The sequence below is a fragment of the Enhydra lutris genome, unplaced genomic scaffold, assembly GCF_002288905.1.
Source record: "Enhydra lutris kenyoni isolate GAN:26980312 unplaced genomic scaffold, ASM228890v2 scaffoldscaffold34, whole genome shotgun sequence".
Classification (NCBI taxonomy): Eukaryota; Metazoa; Chordata; class Mammalia; order Carnivora; family Mustelidae; genus Enhydra; species Enhydra lutris.
The window spans coordinates 16680181-16694004 of NW_019154118.1; the positions used below are offsets into that span (position 1 = coordinate 16680181).

The 13824-nt window shown below is 53.1% G+C and overlaps 1 protein-coding gene across 3 annotated transcripts in view; it reads right to left on the reverse strand.

Moving 5' to 3' along the window:
- LOC111153777 (centrosomal protein 164) overlaps window positions 1-13824 on the reverse strand; it is a 60983-nt gene that overhangs the window by 25528 nt on the left and 21631 nt on the right. For all 3 annotated transcript variants that reach the window (XM_022513013.1, XM_022513014.1, XM_022513012.1), the window contains exons 5-9: window positions 10520-10675; window positions 9972-10106; window positions 9242-9319; window positions 1532-1918; window positions 450-530 (exon numbers count right to left, since the gene is read on the reverse strand). In XM_022513013.1, the coding sequence (XP_022368721.1) occupies window positions 450-530; window positions 1532-1918; window positions 9242-9319; window positions 9972-10106; window positions 10520-10675 (837 nt within the window). The remainder of the gene's footprint in view (window positions 1-449; window positions 531-1531; window positions 1919-9241; window positions 9320-9971; window positions 10107-10519; window positions 10676-13824) is intronic.

Genomic DNA, 13824 nt, shown 5'->3' on the forward strand with positions numbered 1-13824 from the left:
TCAGTGATCCCATAAACACACACACACACACTTAGTGATCACACACACACACACACACACACACACACTCTCGGTGATCCCATAAACACACACACACCTCTAACCCCCTAGATTCGTGTAGTATTTCTGCTACAGGCCAGACGCTCTAGATCCCATAGCTCCCAAACCAGTCACACTGCAGAAACAAGAAAGGGTAACAACTGCTCACAGTTACCTGACATTTATTTGCTAACGTTTTACGTTCTTTACCTCACCTTCTTCTCCCAACAAACCTATGGAATCGGTAGTGTTACTCTTAGCAGATGGGCAGAGAAACCAAAGTTGAGACAAGACCCAAGTCTGAATTCTGACGTCCCCCCTCAAGCTGTGTAGTGCGAAGCAAATGAACCACAGGGACGCATAGACCCCCACCCTACACCCCACTCTGCTGCCCCCTACCTCAGACTCACCAGGCCTGGGAAGGACTTGGGGTCAGACGCGGCAGAGTCCGAGAGCTGCAGCCCTTTCACGTGTTCACTAATGTCCGAATCCTGGGGAAAAGACCCCCCGAGAAGTTGCCCAGGGCACAGCACGGAGAGGGATGACCACCCAGGGAATTCCGCTCAGGCCATTGGTGCCAACACAGGGTGAAGCTCTCACCAAAATCCACCTCTTCCAGAAAACCTGAAAGAGGGCTGTGGACCCTCCCCTTCCTTCTGGACACGGGCACCAGCCCCACCTCACTGGGGATGAACAGCCCAGTTGACCCCACACTGTGACTCAGGTCAACAAGGATTTACGCATGTAAGGAGAGCCCGGAGAAGTGGCATGGAGACAGTTAGAAGTTGGCAGTAGGGAAGGTTCATGCTGTCCTAAAAAACAGAATGAGAGTATCTTTCCCAGGAAGCAGCTTAAAGCTCCTTAAATGAACTCCCGCACCATCTACCTGGGAAAGGAGCAGGACTACGGGATGGAAAACTGAAAATGCCAAAGGCACTGGGAAGTACTTGTGGGCATCTGGGTCATTGGCCCAGTCTTGCCAAAGCAAGACTCCCACGCCATCAGTGAGAGGAGTCTTCTGGTAACCTAACTGACCGCTGCTGGGGCCAAGTACTCCCCATGGTCCCACCCCCTCCGTGTCCTCCCCTCTCTACAGAAACTCTACAGAAACAGACTACAGCAAGCAACCAAGCAACCGCTGCTGTCAAGAAGTAAGAGGGGGCAGGCAGGAAGAGAAAGGTACTACAGAAGAACAGGAATGTCCCAGGAGGGTGCCAATGGAAAGGCAAATTTCTATCCTGAATTTCTAAGGCCAGCAGGTTTGGAGTTTCATTCAGGCTCTGGCTGCCTGCTGGGTCTGGGCAGATCTGTCACCAAGAAGGGTTCTGGCCAGCTGCTGGTGACAGCCCACTGCAGGGCCTGCAAACGAAGCTAAGCTCCAGACTCCTCCTCCAAGTAGGTAATGAAGATGTTGGGGACCCCGATCTGCACGGGGCTTAAGAGAGCAGCAGAGGGAGGGAGCGGCAACTCCCCAGGGCACAGGGGGACTCACCTGGCTCCGGTCTGATCTGCTCTCTTTGGGGACCGAAGTCCGCTCCTTGGGCTCCTTCTCCTCCACCACCTGGGCCTCTCCCCGCCTGGAACCCTCTTCTCCTGCATCCAATGAGTCTTCTGTTGCCTCCTTTTCGGTGGCTTGGGCAGGCTGACCACCCCCAGGGTCCACCTCAATCCTGGACATCCCAGGATCACTCTTCTCATCCGTTTCTTTTGCCGGGAGCCGAGCACTCGCCCCTCTTCCCTGCTGCTCTCTGCCATCAGCGCTGCTCAGACTGCCGTCTGCTCCCTGGCTGACGAGCTTGCCAGGAGTGGGGGGCCCAGAAGCATCAGAATACAGAGAAGCGTCCTTCCTCTCCTCTGGCTGGCTTGTTCTCGGAGACTCCTAGGCAGCAGCAGACCATGTCAGACAAGGAGGCGTCAAGAATTAATAAAATGACTTCAGAGACTTGCAACAAGATGGAACTGTCATTCCTCGACTCGAACGGGTCAGTGCTCCAGTTCTGACCCCAGTGGTTATCCAACACCCCAACAGCTATTTAAAACCCCGACTCCTTGTTCCACTCCAGATCTGAGGAATCTAAACATCCGTGGTGATTTACAGACACCCATCTGGCCTCGTCCAGGGACAGGCGTGGAAACCAGCGCACTGAACTCCATCACCGCCTACCAGGTTCTCAAGGAAGAAATGTCTCATTCCAGCCCCAATAGCCAAACCACAGGACTGCAGACTCAGAAGTCAGTATTTACTTTTTAGAAAGTCAGTATGTACTTACAATGATGATAGAAAAATCACATAAAAGTATCAATGCCTAAAATTTGTTTTTTTCCCTTTTAAAAGGCAGCAGGGAAAACAGAAGGAGAATGCCCTTCATCAGTGTGACGAAGGTGGCTCTCCCCCAAAAGCCTCCTCCGCACACGCCACCCTATCTGCTTCTGAGAAGCAGAAGCCAAGACAAGATTTCCTGGGGGAAATGGCTCTGAAGGATAAAGGGGTTGGGAGGCCTTCAGAACGCAGGTCTGACCTGGGGTGCGGGAGCGGGGAGGGGGCAGCTGAAACCCACAGCGCCTTGGGCCTCCGCCCGGTTCTGAGAAAGTCTTGGCCTGCACCGCAGAGTCCCACGTCTGCCAGGGACGGTCCTGCTCTAGGGCCTGGTGTTCTCTGTGGACAAGCACGGCCTTGGCATGAGCCCAGCCAGATCAGAGGTGCCGTAGCTTGAGGCTGACCTCACGGAGGTCCCCCTCAGCACGGTCTCTCACTTAGAGCCCCTGTCCAGCTGCCGTACCCTGCCTCTCACCACAAACCTCACTCTGAAATGAGTGAAAGTTCAGGAAGAACCCTGAAAGCCGGCCAAAGTAACAAAAGAAACCCCTTCCTCGAAATACGGCGAGTGCTCTCCCGGGGTCCGAGAAGCCTTCCTCCAAGAACACATCGCTTGGGATGCTGGTGTGAACAACTTCTGAGCAGGGACACGTGACGCTTCCAGATTCCTCAGCCTGGGGACTCACAGAAGGAGCCTGGTGACTGGAGTCCAGAGGTCCCCGCAGAAGCCTGGAACACGGCATTCCTCCATGCTGCCTGTTAAAAGATCTACTGACACGCCCACCCGCCTACTGACCAGCCTCCCAGAACCTTCCAAGGGCGGTCAGGAAAGGGAGGGGAGTTCAGCAGTTCAGAGATGAGCTTCAGAGACACTGAGACACATGACTTAGGTTCAAATCCTCACCCGACCCTTACAGGGACCTGAGGCCCATTATTTAACTTCTCTATGCCTCAGTGTCTTTCTCTAAAATATGGGGACACAGGAGGACATACCTCACTGGATCTGAGGGAAGATTCAGTGAGTTAACACTCACCAAGTGAGCTAAAGAACCAAGCCCATGCCGGACAGACCCTGAGCGTCCCACACATGTTCCACTAATGTTTTCCTGTGAGACACACATGGTCACTCCCCAGGTGCCTTCTGTGTGCCAAGCACTGCTCTGGGGACACCTACATGAACAAGACATAGATCTTGCTCCCAGTACGGAGGAGCGTGACATGCCCCAGGTCATGAGCCTTTGCTGCCCAAAGCAAAGGGCACTGGACACAGTGCTGATACTGTCCTCGGCCCCAGGCCTGTCCCAGGGAGAAAAGCAGAAGGTGAAAGAGAGAAGGGGAGGCTTCCCTCATGCCCTGGCAGCTCGAAGGCAGGGTACCCTCCAGTACTGCCCATCCTCGCCACATCCGTAGCCTGGGGCTTCACAAGCAATCCGCTGTGATCCCAGAGAAAGGGGGGAGGTGAGCCCCTCCTCCTCAGGAGCAAGGGGAGGCCAGGCCTGCTCATCGCAAGCCCCAAGACAGTGGCCACTGCGCGGCTGGAGGGCAGCCCCCAGCCCGAGGGGCTCCACAGACCTCCAAGGGGTGGGAGTTTGTCAGGGTGACTGAGGGGTGTCTGGCAGAGCCAAACCACCCTGGCCACGCTCATCTCATGATGACATGAGCACAGGGGAGGGTCAGATGCCGCAGCACCCACGGCGTTCAAGCTAAAGTCCACAGCACCTCACATGGCCCAGAGCCTTTCTCGCCCAGCCCTGCCTGCTTCTCAAGGGTCACAGGCAGCCACACCCTGCACGCATTCCCCTGCCCCGGCCGATGGATGAACCTTGTGCCATCGCGCTACCTGGCCATGCATGTTCTTTTATTTTTTTTTTCCTTGAGGTTGGTTATTTCACTTTATTTAGCCAACAGTCACACTCTGAGCCCCACCAAATTAGTCCTCCAGCCTCACTCGAGGGTCTGCCTCCAGAAGCAGCTCAGAGGGCGACCAGGAGGGCCCGGATTCCCCAGTCAGCCTCCTCTTCCACCAACACACACCACACAGCACAGCACAAAATCACCGCCTACATCCCCAGGCACCCTCCCCAGGGGGGTAGGGGGCCCCCAGTGCCCAAGAGCCACCTGCCAGGGCCCAGCTCCAGGCACAGACTCCCCCTTGCTCCTGAGATGCCATGCACATTCTTAACACACACACACACACACACACACACACACACACACACACACACACGATCTACCTAGACAAACTCCCACTGGCCACAGTACCACATCTTCCAGGAAGGCCTCCTTGATCCCCGGGAGAGCCGTCCTGAGATGAGCCTTCGTGGCCAGTCACCCCAGCTACTCTAACATCCCTGCTAACTTCCTCTCTGCATCCCTCACCAGATCAGCTCCCGGCCACCCTCAGCGCCTAGTTTCTGGCACATACTAAGTGCTCAGCAAATATCTGTTGGCTGAGCTTTTTAAAATGAATGTCTCGTGCAGATAAAGGAGCTCCCACTCTGTGAAATGGAGATGAACTGTTCATTTCACAAGGTTACAAAGGGGTCAGCCTCTACCTGTCACAGTGCTTATGAAATGGAAAACGCTGAGCAAATGTTAACTGTGAATATTCAAGATGAGGGAAAAGCATGTAACCTTTCAAAAACCAGAGGACATCAGGTGCAGGAAGAGACTCCCACTCTTGGGCATGAGAGAAAGCGGTCAGGCGAAGAATGGTAAGCCGATCTGTGCCATTCTCAAGCTTAAAGTCTTCAAAAGAAGATTTTCCCATAATGGACTTTATTCTGTTCTGTCTACCTAAATGTTAAGATATGAAAACGTGGCTACTATGTAAAGGAGTTTGTGTTCTCTGAGCCCGTGTCAACTAAGTGCAACAAGTCGGCAGCTGGAGGTAGGTCCGGTGGGTCTGGGTGGCAGAGGGAGACCAGAGGTCGTTGAAGATGAGCCGCGATGCCAACGCACAACTGAGGGTACCGGGGAAAATACATCCGACTCCAGACCCCTCTCCCCCGACTCGGCTCAGCGCAAGCCAGGCCTGCCCAGGATGCACACTCCAGGCCCCGGTGTGCCGGCTCCAGCTTCGGTGTTGGGGGGAAACGGGGGGGAGGGGGACGCAGGGCAGGGCTGCCCCCGCGGCACCCTTTGATCCCCAGCTCATCCGTGCTCAGACTCCTTCTGTCTCCTCCTGTCACAGCCGCAGGCCCCTGAGCATCTCTAGGCAAGTATCGCCGCCTTTTTAAAAACAACCTTGTCATCTGCATGAGGAAGGCGGTGCCTGTGAGTCCCCGTAAGAGCATCGCATGAATATTTAACATACCCCCAAAAGCTATAAGATCTCCAACACTGCAGTGCCCTCCTTCCCAGAGCACAAAGGCAGGCTTGGTGGGGGAAGAGAGTGGAGGACGGGAGAGTGGAACCCCCAAGCTAACCATCAGTCAGGTTCTTTGCCAAGTCTCCTTCCCACCCAGTTGGTCTCAATTCTTTGCACTTCCACCCCCTACCCCATGTTGTTAGCGCTTCCCGATCACACGGACATCATCCTGTGATTTCTAAGCCTAGCTCCCTCCTTCTCCTTTGATCCCAGGATGGGTTCTCCACAGGACAGACAGGACAGCGCCACCAGGCCACACGCTGCCTGCTCACCCACACGCTCCCTCCCCTCCTCACTCACACCCATTCTCAGTGTCCGGGTCCTTGAACCTATCCCCTTTGGTTCTGTAATCATCAAGAAATGGGTTTACACTGAAGGCAGGAGAGAGGAGGGGAGCGGGAAGGGAGGAGGGAAAGAGAGAGAGAGAGAGGCATTCTTGCCATCCTACTGCCCTCTCATGGAATCATGAGCAAAGTGACAGTGAATAGCACAGGGACAGGGCAGAACCCACTAGGGCAGGAGCCCTCATCTAGAACTGCCCAGGATGCCCAGGAGCAGGAAGAAACGGGCCACTCAGAGGACCCAAGCTCTATAAACATGGACAAAAGCTATTTGCAAAGGGTGCGGTCCAAGCAGAGGCAGCTTTGTCTATCCTGAAAGCCCCATTCATTCCTACACCAGGAAAAGCCCTCCGGGTTCCTACCTGGGGTTCAAACACAGGAACCCAACACTCCCTGTGGCAAAAAGAATGAGATCCGCTGGGATCCTAGAGACAGGGGTCAGAGGTGTATTTAACACCTTCGACTTCAGACATTTCTCCCATCACACTGGGTTGTCTATTTATACTAAAAAGGTCATAAAAAAAAATATGTTTAAAAGCTCCCACTCCCCCAAAGAAACACAGAGTCATCAGAAGGGAAGCTTTTGGAAATCCAGGACATGTCAAAGAAGATCCCCTTTTTGCTGACATTTGTAATCCATTATGAAGTAAAAATTAACAAGTTCAAATTCAAAGTGCATCCTGTTTGATCCACAGTGGGATCTTCAACTGGCCGGCTGACAGCAGGGACCAAGCATCCATTCTACCCAGGGTCTGGAAGAGCAGAGGGAAAGAAACAGCACAACACAACCTGTGGGGATTCCCTCCTTGTCCCAGAGGGGCTCACTCTCCTTCATTCTCCCAGCCGCTTAGCAAAACATACCTACATCCTTCCTATGCTCCAGGCACAGGCCAGTGTTGGCCATATACACATAAATCTCTACTCCCAATCTGCTCAGTCTCCTGGGGAGACTTTCTCCTCTCTCCGAGAGCCACTTAAGCCCTCTTGACGCCCCATTCCCGCTCATGGTCATCCTTCTCAGCTACAGACCTGAGCTGCTGATTGCTGATTACATCGGCAGGATAAGGTCTTAATGGTCGATGGGAAGAAACAAAGTTGTCGTTTCAGGGAACCAAACACACGGAAGGCTTTTGATATAATGCAAAGAGACCAGGCCCCGCACACAAGGAAGTTTCAAAGTGGACACAAACCGGGTTGATGATAAAGATGGGACACTGGGGAACACAACATCACATTTCACGCGAAGTGTTAAAGTCACAAGCAAAAGGTATCTAATTGGGCACCGCCCAAAACGTGGACAATTTCTGGGCTAAAGATGGGAACATGCTTCCAGGAAGAAGCAGTACAATAAAATGGAGACTACCCAGTGCCTAGAGCTGGACCATCCAAGAAGGCCCAGCTACAACCCCAGTCCTGTGCGCCAGCACCCGCGACCCCCGCCCGCTGAGATGGGAGCCCTGGCTGTTGACGTGAGCTGAAAACCAAGAAGTCAGAAACAGTAAGAGCACGGTAAGGGATAATAAGAACACAGTTAAGAGATAATAAGGAAACAAACTTAAAACCACAATTTAGGCACTATTGTTTTCCTGGCCAGCTTTGGGATCATTCTAATGAAAGGTGAGTGACTGGTTTCATTTCAAAGTGCTGCAAGTGTGTGAAAGAATTTTATGTATTAGACTTACGAAAAATTTAATTCAGCTTCCAATCAATATTTAAAAGTTTGGGGAAATCTGAGTTCCTGACATCATGATTTACTACTGGGTGTATGAACACCACAGGAATACTGAGAGAAATCCTAACTGCTAAGAACTAGTAAATCGGACATTAGAGAAACGGCATACGATAGGGAATGTTCCTTTTCAAGCAGAAAACCACACTGGGGGTTTGCAGATTATTACAACACCATGATGAGTCTTGGTTTGGTTTGTTTTCAAGAACATTCCGGTGGCAATGGGAGGACAGACCGGAGGACGGAGATTAGAAGTGACAGGAGTACTGTGGGAAGACTCTGGAAGCTATTCCCCACCGCAGTCCACACTTCCCAGGCCCCTCGCCTTTGCTCAAGCTGTTTGCTTGCCTAAAATAACCCTTACACCCCCATGTCTGGAACTTACCTACTCTTTAAGAGCAAGGTCAAATGTCATCTCTTCCAAGCTTTTCCTGATCTCCAGGCAAGTCATATCCTCCCCGCTCAGAGCTCCTCTAGGCCAGGTACCTGTGCCAGCCGGAGCTCTTTGCCCGCCCAAGCTGCCCTGCTAGATGGGCGTTTTACTCCACAGCGAGCACTCACTAAACGCCAAAGACCTGCTGTCCTTTCTCTCTCTCCAGCTGCAAACTCCATGAGGCCAGCCCAACCCATCTTTCCAACCTCTGTATCTCCACGGGGCCTAGCACAGCAGCCAACGTTCGACAACTGCTAAGACTCTGGCTGTCACACCTCTGTTCAAAGCCCACCCCTGGCCCCCGGTGCCTGCGTACCCCAAAGCAAACTCCTTTGCTGGCACTCAGGGCCTCCATGACGCAGCCCAAGCTACCTCCACAGACCACCTCCCACTCGTCTCCCACAGGCGCTCTGTCTGTGCTCCAGGCAAAGGAGACAGCCTCACCCTCCCCAATCTCACCCTGCACCCTCTGCCTCTGTCTGTGCAAGGCCCTGCATGTGGGCTTCTCTCTCCCCACTCACCCCTGCCCGCCCAGTCCTGCCCACTGTCCTTCCTGGCTCACCTCACATGGCAATTTCTCAACAGAGCCCTGCCTGGTCGATCCATGCAGCTTGGAGACCCCAGATTCTCCTTCCCATGATGCCCCGTCTCACCTCCCTCACAGTCTCACTGCCTTCTACCCTGTCTTCTGGAAAAAGAAGCCCCTCTTTCTGTGAGGCCGCAAACCCTTAGGGGGCAGTAATCCCACCTAACTTAGGCTTGCACGACTGACAGCCCCCAGCAAAGTGGCCCACATGACAACACTCAACCACTGGTGGTTATCCAGCAAACGAGCGGAAGGATGGAGTCCTATTCTTCTTTGTGCTTCCCCAAACCACAGAAAGCCCATCTAGACAGCACTGGAACAAAACAGTTCTCTTTCCAAATCCGCAACCCCCAAGCAGAAAAGCTTAGGAAGGAAGGAGGGACAGACCAGGCTGAATCATTTGCCTGCCGGGCCTCAGACTCTTACCTCATACTCAAAGTCACCCCCCAGCGCCCCAATGTCCAGGTGCAGGTTCTTAAAAAGCTCACTTGAACTGCGAACACTCTGAAAACAAACACGATTACAGGTGGTAAGTCAAGGAAACAGGTCAGCCGGGGGTGAGGGGGCCAAGAAGCACCTTGTTGGTTACGCTATCTGGGTCGGGCCCACAAATTTATAGATTGGGCAAGAAATGAAGCTGTGGGCTGGAAAATCATCTTACTTATTTTTAAAGGAGCATAGAGTTGGCCAAAAGGTGGAAATAGTCCAAGTGTCCGTCAACAGATGGATGGCTGGACAAAATGAGGTCTAGTCAGCCACACATGCTATTCACGATGACCCCTGAAAACAGGCTACCTAAAAGAAGGCAGACATAAAATGGCCAACATTGTAGGAGTCCACTTATATGAAATATCCAGAACAGGCAAATTCAAAGATAGAACACAGAACAGAAGAGACGAAAGGGGAGAGAAGGGGTTGGGGAAGTTACTATTTACTTAATGGGCACAGAGTTTCTGTTTGGAATTGTGAGCAAGTTCTGGAGACGGATAGTGGTAATGACCGTCTAACACTGTAAAGTAGTTAATGCCACTGAACTGCACGCTTCCAAGTGGTTACAATAGTAACTTGCGTGTGGTACGTAGTTGCCCACAATAAAATAAACTCCTTGTTCAACAGCACGCAGGGTTTCCAAGGCAGGAGGAGGGTTCGTCGTTACCTGGTTGTCGCTCTCCACCTCATCCTCTGCGTTGGTCTCCTCCCCTAAAGCCAAGAGGCTGAGAGCATTCTTGTCCTCATGGATGGAGCCCAAGAGACCCTTCGTATAAGCAGAAGTCTTGAGACCCTGTGAAGGCTCCAAAGTAGAGAAGGAAAGTCAAGGGGCACGTTAAGGACCTGCAGAATGCTCTTCCCACTCTCTTTGGAGGTCTCACACCACAAGTCTGCCATGCCCAGGAAATGATCCCAGGTCACACAGATCCCTTCCTGACTCCCAATGCCCCAGCTATAAGGACTGGGAAATCAGCGCTGCAGTCCCCTCCCACCACCCCCACCACCCCCTTCCCTGCCACGGGTCTACCCTCTGGAGCTCAGACTACACATCTAGCATCACACAAGCGTGATTTATTTTCCCAGCTTCCCAGTTTGCCCATGAACTCTGAGGACTCAGCCTATGCCTTCTTTCTTATCTAGGGGCCACCGTTCCTAGCAAGGCACACAGAGACCCCAGGGCCACTAGATAGACTGAATGTGAGAGAAACCATTTACCAGCGTGAGTTCTCCAAGCTGACCAGACTCTGCCGAGCTCCCCAAGCTCAGGTTTTGCGATCCACGAAGAGCGGAGGCGGGGGCATCCACAAGGCCTCTCAAGGGAGCCAGGCCCCCGGGAGGGACGTGGACTGGGGCTAATGAGGAGCCCAGGGCCTGGGCAACACAAAACATCTTGTTACAAATCCAAGAAACCACATGGCTCTCAGAGTGCCAGAGACAGATATAAAAATAAAACATCTAAATCCTCCCCGCTCAAATTTAAACCACCTCCGCTTGGAGGCTGCTAATGAAACACAACATCCAGAAATTACCATTGTGCCAACTGTGTGAGAAATCACAGGCTGGCTTGCTGATTCTCCTAACTCCGCTGCCGGCACACAGCGCACGGTTCCCTCACATCTGGCAGATGCCGCAGCGGGTTCTGCTCCCCTTTCAGAAGCCACATAGGAAGTGGCGGGGCGGGGGGAGGACAGAGACAAAAGCCTCATCTACCAGAATAAGAAGTCTCAATAGATGGAAGTTTAAAACTGATGAACCAAGAAAAAGCAGTCGAAGCATATTATTTACAAATGTGGAAGTACACAGCAGCAGAAGGCGGTTGCCTCTGGGGAGGGGTACGCACACCAGAGAACTGTATTTCGTTATACGCTTTCTGATACTATTCGACTTTGTTCGATATGGGCATGTATTCCTTTCATTAAAATACGTATCAACTATGAAACGAATACATGGGGGCACCTGGGTGGCTCAGTAGGTTAAGCGTCTGCCTTCGGCTCAGGTCATGATCCTGGGGTCCTGGGATCGAACCCCACGTTGGGGTTCCAGCTCAGTGGGGAATCTGTTTCTCCCTCTCCGTCAGCCCCTCTCCCCTGCTCATGCTCTCTCTCTCCCTCTTTGCTCTCGCAAATAAGTAAGTACAATCTTTTTTTTAAATACATGAATGACAAAAGAAGAACTCTCTTTCCCCTCTTCCACAGACAAGGAAGGTGGCTGAATGAAGCCTCGCTCAAAGGACTGACCGGTTTCCCTGTTCTCACATTGGCCAGATGAAGGCTTCCGGCTAGGGAGGATGGGAAAAGAAACCAGGCTGGGAGTCAGAATTTGCAAGACCTCAGCTCATTCACAGACTCTCGGATTCTCAGTTTACTCATCAACAAGACAGAGATGATAGGTGTCTTGCGACTTAAGAAGGTTTGCTGGGAAGCTGAAGAGAGACCATGAAGGTGGGGAGCACATGGGAGCAGTCCAGGGCTACGCCACCGTGGAATAGCCGCGAGAAGGACACACATTCCCATAGATCAGGCAGAGCAGCAGGGGCAAGGAGAGCATTCTGGGGATAATTCACAAAAAGCTCTTTAAAATTCATTGCTCAAACTTAAAGTGTATAAAACAACACAAAACCACTCCTGTCTATCCCAAGGGGACTGAAGAAAGGGGAACCCAGAGGAGGTCAGGCTGAAGACGCGCAGGCAGCCCACCATCTCCTCCCCAGCCCGGGCTGAAGGGCCCAGACCATCGGGCAGGTTCTGACCAGGGCCCCTTCCTGTGTGGGAAGAGCAACAGACGCTCATCTGCAAGCGGGATGAGAACCACTCCCAAGACTTTAAACGCCCAAGTCACTGCCCAACCATCTGGCCTGCTGCAGAGTACTTCTGGCAGGCAGAAAGGAGCGGGTAACGATCAGACGCCCACATAACCCAGTATCAGGGGCTGGGCTCAGCCCTTAGGCGCCATATCTCCTGCTCTCATGACAACCCGAGGCCTGAGTCCCTACAAAGGGAGATGGTGGAGGTGAAGACCCCTGCTCGCAGTCACAGGCCAGCCAGGGCAGGCACAGGCACGGGACTGGACCCAGGGCTATCTCCCAGCCAGTACTTCACACCACGTCTTGGTTGTGGCCAAAAAGGAGCCCAGGAAAGCTTCTCTAAGGTAACTGGGAGCATACTGGTCTGCTCCTCCTGACTTCAGCCCTCCCAACCAGCCCCGGCCGATAAATAACCAGAATTCCTCCCACACTACATTTACGGAAACGTATAGACTCCTCTGGTGGCTAATTTGCAGACGTGCCGGGGGATTGAGGGAGGGAGACAGGCATGCTGAGGGCTCTGTTCTCCCAGGCCTTTACCAAATCAGCAGTTGGCAGGGAAATGACACATCCTTGGCTCCTAGCTGATCATCTTCTAGAGCTGGCCATTAACTCTGACTGTGGGCTGTGCATGGCCTTGCCCTTCAGAAGAGATAAACTTGCTGCCATTGGACTAATTAAAACTTTCAGGATCATCTGAGGCTTATCCGAGATTTATCATGCTACAGTAGTTATTAAAGCCAACAGGGAACCAGGACACTCGAGCAATTAGCAACCAGAGGGAACAACCGGGCACGCCCGCAGCCAGGCGACAGAGAAAGAATAGCCTGGGAAATTCCGACTGACCCCCCAGTCTCTGATCTGACCTGACTTCTTCTGAATGAAGAATACGGTGAGACTCATTAAAAGGACAAAGGGTCAGAGTGACAGGGAAGGCAGAATCCTATGTCAAATCCCCACAGCGGGGGAAGTGAAGGTACAAACAAGGTCTGCGAAGCCTGACACCAGTTAGTCCCGGGTTCCTGGGACCCCTGGGACGCAAGAAGCAGAAGCAGCTCACCGGACAACAGAGAGATTCTGGGCCTCAGCTCCCCCCACCCCCCACCCCATGACTGTATTAACTTTCCAGTTCCGGGGAACTCCAAGAAGGGACTAAATTCAGAGCTTGTGAGGAGGGTGTCACTTGGGGAAGCCTCTGTCCACAACCAGCTGATGGGAAAGGCCTCCCAGGTCCTGGGAAGGCTCCTAGATCCCACCTGCGTGCCAGGATCGGCACCACCTTGCTCACCTTCAGAACTGATGACCCCCCCGGAACCTAAGCTCCAGGGAAGGGAAGGCTAGCTGCCCTCGGCCGCTGTTTTGGAGGTGACAGGTATAAGAAACAGAAGGCCCATCAGCCCACAAGAAGGCTGGCCCGGGTAGCTAAGAGATCAGCAGTTACCAGAGGAGAGCACACAACAGGAAAGCAGGCCTGACGGCTGAGTGAGGACAAGTGAGAACGTCAGCTGGACCTGGCCCCTTCCCCCCAGGTTCACGGAGGCCCACAGGCCCCACTCACTAAGAGGCCTACCTGGCTGAGAAGCCTCACCTTGCCCCGCTCCGCAGCGAGCCCTCTGCTGCACCTCAGCTCGACCGGCCCCTGGCTGAGGGGGCTGCTGCTGGGCTGGACACAGGCTTGCTGAGGGACCGCCTGGCCAGCAGGGGCAAGAGCCGCCTC